This window comes from Seriola lalandi, unplaced genomic scaffold (genome assembly GCF_002814215.2).
Source record: "Seriola lalandi dorsalis isolate HSWRI2012SDOR001 ecotype SW California unplaced genomic scaffold, Sedor1 jcf7180002054962, whole genome shotgun sequence".
In the NCBI taxonomy this organism is placed as follows: Eukaryota; Metazoa; Chordata; class Actinopteri; order Carangiformes; family Carangidae; genus Seriola; species Seriola lalandi.
The window spans coordinates 783,552-791,067 of record NW_019525513.1 but is presented as its reverse complement, the minus strand read 5'-3'; the positions used below and the strand labels follow the sequence as shown (position 1 = coordinate 791,067).

General features: G+C 41.9%; 1 protein-coding gene across 1 annotated transcript in view; it reads right to left on the bottom strand.

The window, feature by feature from the left end:
- The window catches only part of zranb3 (zinc finger, RAN-binding domain containing 3), a 73,719-nt gene that overhangs the window by 3,496 nt on the left and 62,707 nt on the right, over positions 1 to 7,516 (bottom strand). The window contains exons 18-20 of the mRNA XM_023395415.2: positions 5,925 to 6,065; positions 2,409 to 2,567; positions 1,224 to 1,416 (exon numbers count right to left, since the gene is read on the bottom strand). Coding sequence (XP_023251183.2) covers positions 1,224 to 1,416; positions 2,409 to 2,567; positions 5,925 to 6,065 — 493 coding nt within the window. The remainder of the gene's footprint in view (positions 1 to 1,223; positions 1,417 to 2,408; positions 2,568 to 5,924; positions 6,066 to 7,516) is intronic.

Sequence of the window (7,516 nt, the reverse complement as noted above, 5' to 3'; positions counted from 1 at the left end):
GGGGCAGACTCAGTGATTTGTGGATGCCAACAATCTCCCAGGCACTGGAATTTCAGCTTATCCAAATATTTTCGCAAACATCTGGTAGCTTGAGACACCATGTGATGCAGAGACTTGATGTTGGACATGGAGCCACTGACAAAAACAGCCGGCTGTGACGGCCACTCAGAGGTGTTGATGGCCTCAGAGGCAATGGAGCTCACCTTGTGTGAAACCTCCTTCTCGATCAGTGCTGTCAGCTGCACAGCGCTCTCATGTGTGTCCTTTTGGACATCAAGAGCAAGTGCCAGAGCGAAGCTTTCAGAGAGGGAGTCTCCCACCTGTCTCTTATACACATCTGCACAGGGCACTTTTATTTTTGCACTTACACAAACACAAAGACAAAAAAAAATGGCTTCCCTTGTCAGTGATTTAGCTCACATCAGGAGACTGGTGTTAGCCATGATGGGTGTATTGTAGCGCGTTTTAATATTGTCGATCCAATAAACTATTAATACAACGTTATTGGCTTCTTAATACTGACTCAACAACATGTGAGGTAAAATCTTCTGTTGTAGTTGCTTAGGCTAATTTTAACTACTTTATATAAAGTTATTTTATGCCAGTGGTTCCCCGCTGAGGGGTCGTGACCTTTCCAAAGATCAAGATAAATCTGAGGGATCATCAGGTGATTAATGAGAGCCAAAAAAAAAAAAAAAAACAAAAAAAAAAACACAAAGTTCTGCAACTCAGATTTGTTTGACCTTTTCCCTGATCTTTTCATTTTAAATCTTTGGATCTCCACCAGTTATTAAAAAGAAATCATCAAAGAAATTTAAAGGGAAAATGTATCATATTTTCAATGTAAAATCTTTAAACTTTAAAGAGATAAGCATGATATTTTTCTTTTCTTTTGAGAAGCGATCTATTATCTTTGTTTAGTCAATATTTGTTTTTAGCAGCCTTTAACGAACACCATTTCCCATAAGGCCTAGATGTTTACAGGCAGCTTGAGAGGTGAGTGGAGGTTTAGCTTGTTTTTCAGACAGCAGAGATCACAGCTAGGATGTTGTAAAAATGCCTTTAGAGGAGAGCGAAACCAGGTCCCCATCATGTAAATACCTGTATGTAGATATTTTCACGGGAGCTGTAGTTTTTTCTTTGCATGCAAGTCTCCTTTTATTAGTTGTTATATATTAGTATCTTATAAAATATCATTGGTTTCCTTTGCCCTGGTGTCCAACCTGTTTGAGTGACAGCTGGGTGAGCCAGGTGTTCTCCAGCATCTCCTTGCGCTGGGAGGGCAGAGCGTCGTGGACCCTCAGGAACAGGTCGTGGGCGTGGAGGCCGCAGTGCTGACAGATCCCCTGCTCCGTCTCCAGCACCCGAGAGCGCATGTACGTTTGGTTGGAGCGCAGCTGGAACTCCTCCTGGCACCTACGGGCGGGAGAACGTGGAAAACATCTGGATTTTAATCTACACATTTACATTTTGAACATTAAAATTCCTCCTTGTTTATTTTCATAAACAAAGGAAAGTCATAATGTTTTTCAGTTTCCTCTGTGCTCCTTTCAGCCGAATCATGTGTTAAATCTTGATAACATCCAGGCGCAGAGAAGTGAAGTATCTCACCTTGACTGAATGACCTGCATTTGGCTCTTGAAAGCCACTTCAGGAAATTGAATTTCTACCTTAAATAGGTAGCAAGACTAAAGGGACGCACGGGCGCAACACATTTTATGAGATGTAAGAATTTAGCTGACAGTCTTATTCAGACTGAGCGAGTGAGAGCAGGAAAGGGTGAAAGGGTCTTGCTCAAGGACATAAGGACATAAAGACATTTCAGACAATGAACCAACAGCATTTCTCCATTTTGTGTTAAAGTATTCTTTATATTGGTGTTAAAATGGAGAGATTATGATTTGAGGACGGTTAGGGAATGTGCCATTATAACAGTAAGAGCTGCGGTCTGACAACGTCCTCCAGTCATCAACAGGCAGCTTATTTCTACAAAGCAAACCAAGGTGATTTTATCATTGTACTGTTGTGTTTTTGGGTTTGTTTTGGTACACAAACTCTCAAAGCTTCGACTGTAATTGAATTTCTTGGTGCCAGATGGGTGGGCTTTGGCGCAGAAAACAATGAGTAGTGGAAAGTTTAATAAATCACATACGCAAACTGTTGGAAAGTTAATTTAAGATGCTCCTTCTCTGATTGACAATTTACCAAAGACTGCCTGAATTGTCCCATCGCAGTAAACTCCACCCATCTGGTGCTCCGAGCAGGGAGTGCTGAGATTTATATACGTCTGCTGTTTTACACAAGTTGGCTCCACACTTTTTTTTTTTTTTTTTATATAACTTTTTAAACACCTCTCAACTCTGGAAAAAACGTCAAATTCATCCCTTAACTGGATGTGTTTACAATACCTGTGGCTGCAGAATCGAGTGTCCCAGGCCCCACCGGTGGTGGAGCAGGCCTGCTGGCAGGACAGACACAAGGGGACGCCCTCAGTGTCCATAGCCTGCAGGTAACCAGCCTGTGCTGATGGCTGCTCCTCCACTGTCTTACAGTCCTCCTTGTCCTGCCTGCACAAACAGAAACAAGAGATTGACTCCATTTACACGCTGGAACAAAAGGGCTGGGTTCATTCTTTACATTTAACCTCAAAGAGATTCCAGTTTAAAAGACTGCCAGTGTTTTGTTTGTCCAACTGGTTACCTTACCCCAAAATCTATCTCAAGACAATTGGAACCTAAACGCTGCATGTGGGCTTTTTGTATGGGGGTTGCAGTTTAAGCTACAGCACTTCAAACAGTTGAAGTGTGAGTTGAAGTTGAAGCACTGTCAGGATCTGGAGTGTCTGTTGAATTATATACAATTATCTAATTATCTCCTCGCTGTCCTCATTCTGCAGGTATCTCTGACTCTGGAGCTGCAGGATATGATAAGTTCAGCATCATGTAAATCTCCACAGCAGAGGCAGGTTTCATGGGGAAAAGCAGAACCGACCGGAAAGAATTAATGCATGACAAAAGTTGGTTCTCTTTAAGGGTCACAGCATCGATTTTACACATAAAGGTCATTTTACTCGTCGTGGAGACAACGATTCAGCCTCTAAGAACTGTTGTAAAATGTCCTCCGTGGCTCAGGAGGAGCTTTCTTAAGTGCGAGAAAATAACCCTGATGATCGGGGGCCATCTTGACTTGGGCCTACGACTTTAAATAGTTGATAGAAAATCTGTTCCAGACCGGAGGCATGATGTTTAAAAGATGAAGGCGTTTAGGAGGAGGCAGGAGATACTAGTGGGGTTAGATGATGGGAAATTTCTAAAGTTTGACGAATACTACGCACTAAAAGTCCGATCCCTCTTACTTTACACAAGTGCAATAATAAACTGCTGCAGTTACCCTTTAAAAAAAAAAAGACAACAGAGCGATGAGAGTGATTCTGTTATTGTGATGCAGAAATATAAATGACCCAGAATTTATCAAGCTAACAGGTAAACACAGAGGATTTGTTGAATTTGCATTGACAGTAAACAACATCAAACAGCGAAATTTAAAAGAGGGCAGATCAGAAAACAGAGACGTTTTTTGTAAAATATGATAAAATATCTCATGAAACTGGGGAAATTATGAAAGCTTGTCTCTAATATGAGCCTTGTTATTTAAGAATTTATGACAGGTCAGTGTACATGCTAACACTGTAGGTCTAAATACACACAAATTCACAACTATTTCCACTGTCAGAAGATAAAGTGCAGCACATCAAACGCTGCTAAATACATTTATTTACCGTCTATATATTTAATCTATGTTTATACGATAAAGATTTGATGGACATCTTTGCACTAAATTTCAAAAGAGAAGATACCTTGACCCCGTTTGACAGACATCAATCTGTAATGTCTGAGTGTAAACCTCGGCTCTTTCAACATCAGCAGAACAGCAAACACAATTCAATATCTATTTACCCAATGAAAAAAAATCTGTGCATGCTTTGTGTGCTGCAGATGCAGAGTTGAGAGACCTATGGCTGTGTGAAATGTCTATATACTGTGTGTGTGTGTGGATATGGATCCAGAACATTTCAAGTATGTGTATGTGCGCGCCCTCCCCTTCTGGCAGAGGACGGCGAGTTTGGGCATTTGCCATGTTGTCCCAGCAGGGTGCTAGAGCCACGATGGAGGGGACAGATGGACTAAATTCTCTTTCCCCGTGGTTTACAATTCAGACAGACAGAGAGCGGAACAAAGAAGCCAGAGAAACGGAGCGCTACAGAGGGAGATTTAATCATTGAAATGGAGAAGAAAAAAAAAAAACCCTCTAAAAAAAGGAACCTCGCCGCTTCAAAGTTGAGAAGATACCAAAAACTGGAAGTACCGAGAGACAAAACGCTGTGCCAGCAACGTCTTGTGGATGAAAGAGAGACCGAAATAGACTTTTTACTGGTGTGCCCAAACTGAGACTGGTGAAAACATGGCACCAAAATGAATCCAGAAGTATTTGGCTGAATGTTGAGAGCATTAGCCAGAAAGCTACAATCGAACATCATATTCAAGAATGAATATTTGTTAAAATTAACTAATATATGTACTTTACATGAGGCTTCAAAGTCATTTAAATTCATATATGCACAAAGCAAGTGAGCATGTTGGCAGCTCTACATCGCAGCATGAGGTAACTCTCTGAAAACTCATACTTCAAACCCCAGAAATCACGCAACATGCCTTCAGCAAACGGCACACAGCCTGCTAATGTTTACCACTGCGGCTCATCTCTGATGCTTCATACCAAAGGAAACCAAAGGCACTTGAAGGGGGGGGCGGCTGGTTAAGTCCACCTGTCAATGGATGGAGCGTTCGCTCACTGTTAGTCAGGAGGCAGAGTTGATTTTATACATTTTTTGTTTTATGTTGTCGCTTCTTGTGGAGAACGAGGTGACGACACCGAACGTTAGCAATATCAAATATTTAGATTTATATTTAATAGTAAGCTATTGTAAATGTATTTTTATGATCCTTAAATCAGCAATACCCATCACATAAATCGCAGGTTTTTGGTTTTAAGTTCCAGATTCCAAATAATGCAGGGACATTTTACTGTTCCTTCAAAATAAAAGTTTGACATTTTGGGAAATAGCTTTATTGTGTTAAATTATCAAATTATCTTCTCATGTTACGATGCTAGCTAATAGCATGTTACAGAAATGGTATCGTTGAGATTTTAACAGTACTACTTTTAGCAATACTGCTTATTGATCTTGTTCTCTTATCGCTACTGTTTGTTATTTTGGTTTCGGTATCCATCCCTACTCCCTGAAATGCGTCCTTCGTTTTCCGGGTCAACGAAGGATCCAGTGGGTGGATCCTTCGCAGCCAAAAAACTATCCCAAGAATCATTGCTCCCCGGCGATTAATCACTTTTCAAAAAGAGAATATGGCAGACTCCACAAATAGCAGTGAACATGTGTGTGTAGTTGTGTGCACATGTGTGAGTGTGTGTGTGTGTGTGTGTGTGTGTGTGTGTGTGTTCATTGCAGGTTTCCATAGCGATATCCCCTCCTGCGGTGAGCTGGCTGTTGCATCTCAACCCAGTAGATTGTATTATGATCTATATTTACTGTACTAACACAGTGAGTGGGCCTTTGTGCCTCTCCCACAAGGCACATACAGATCTCCATGGCGACAGCTGAGGGAAGGAAAATGAAAATACACTGAATCCCAAAGAGGAAGCCACATGATGAGACAAACTAGCTTCATGTACAGACCATGAAACCTTATCTTCAAAAACCACAAACCAGTGCATACGAGTATAAATCAAATGCACCGCTGTTGTCGTTTTTACACTCATCAGATGTAGAAAGATTCTGAGCTTGGAGGATATTTCCTGAAGACTTTTAAAGACCTGAGGACACCCACGCGTTTGCCCCTTTAACCTACCTCTCTGAAGCAGGTGGTGTTAATGAAGAGGCAGACCTCCTCTTTGTGAAGAGCTTTTCCTTGGCGACCAGTCGGACGCTGCCCCCCTCCTGCTGGACCTTGCTCAGGGAGGCCTGGGCTACTTCGTCTCTGCTGAGGTACCTGTGAAAATGGGATAAACAGGGCTGTGAGGGAGCGGAGGATTCTGTAGATGTTATATAACAGGAGAGCCCGATGAAGAGAGCTGATTCACATGTCGAGCGTTGGGGGAGCAGTTGCAAGGAGATGGATTCATAAACTTTCTCTTGATAGCATTAGCACCGGGTAAGATAGGAAAATTTAATGTTGCACAAACCTGCTGGTTATCTTTTTGGGAGTGTAATCCTGGGACTCACTCACATCCACACAACACACACACACACCAACACCCACAGAACTGCCAAAACAGTGCAATGCCAGATGCACTTTTATATTTTTCTTGGCACAAATCTGTGCTTAAACGCAGAAATTCCTCCTTTCATTGCTTATTTTCTATTCTGTTTGCGTGCTTATATTCTGTTTGTCCTCTTCCCCTGCTGAATCCCATTACTATTGCTGCTGCAGCAATCTAATTTCCCCACAGGCATCGTCAATCATCTAATCTAATCCATCTACCCCACCACTGTTTTTTATGGCCCGTTGTAATACAGATGCTAGGTGTGCAAGTCGAAAATTGCATGAAACACTACATGTCAATCCGGGCGGGATTAAAATGACCCAAAGATGTCAGAGTTGACAAGAAATACAGGAGGGGAGCTTGAGGGAAGGGGGGGGGGGAGAATCACTGACTTCTTTGTTCTGAGTGTAAGAAAATGCTCTGCATCCTCAGAAAAGAGAGAAAATGTCCCCAGGTAACATTACTGCTTTCTAAAGAAGAATGATGTAACAAACTAATAGTCCCAGCGGAGCAGTTATCTTTTCTATTTCCTCCTCTACAGGGAGGTCAGACATCATATTAGCGGCTCATCCAGTCACACAGGTGAAATTAAATACAACTGGAGTTTTTACAGTTATTTTATAGATATTTAATAAAAGCCATCCAAGGTTTTCAGTTCCATCCAAGTGGTGTCGGTGTGAGGAGTTTTGCTGTATGTGTGACATTTTGTTGCGTACTTTTATTTTGAAATTGCAGCACGAGAGTCTCATTCTAATTGGATAACAGCCAATAATTCGGCCTGTGCATAAGTCGAAGGCTCTTCTAGTTGTTCAGCTGCTGTTTCCAAGCTGCATCTTCTGCTCCTGAAGTAAGAAAACCTCAGTCAAGATCACAGACACTTGTAGCTCCACTAATATCTAAATATCCAGCCTTGGAGTTTAACCTTACTCCATTGATTTTATGAGGATGGTAGTTTTTTTAATCTGTTTTTTTGTTTAGCAGCCTTTAGGAAACACTAGATCTTCGCTGGATAAACACATAAGGTGTATATAAAGATAGACGTAGCCTCTGTGACGTCACCCGCAGGTTTCTGAAGAGCGGTCTGCTGCTCCGTCGCCATCTTGGCAGAGCCCCGACTCAGCCTGGGCAAAGACGTGTTTGCATACGCTCACCCGCCTGTCACTCAAACAAGCCACGT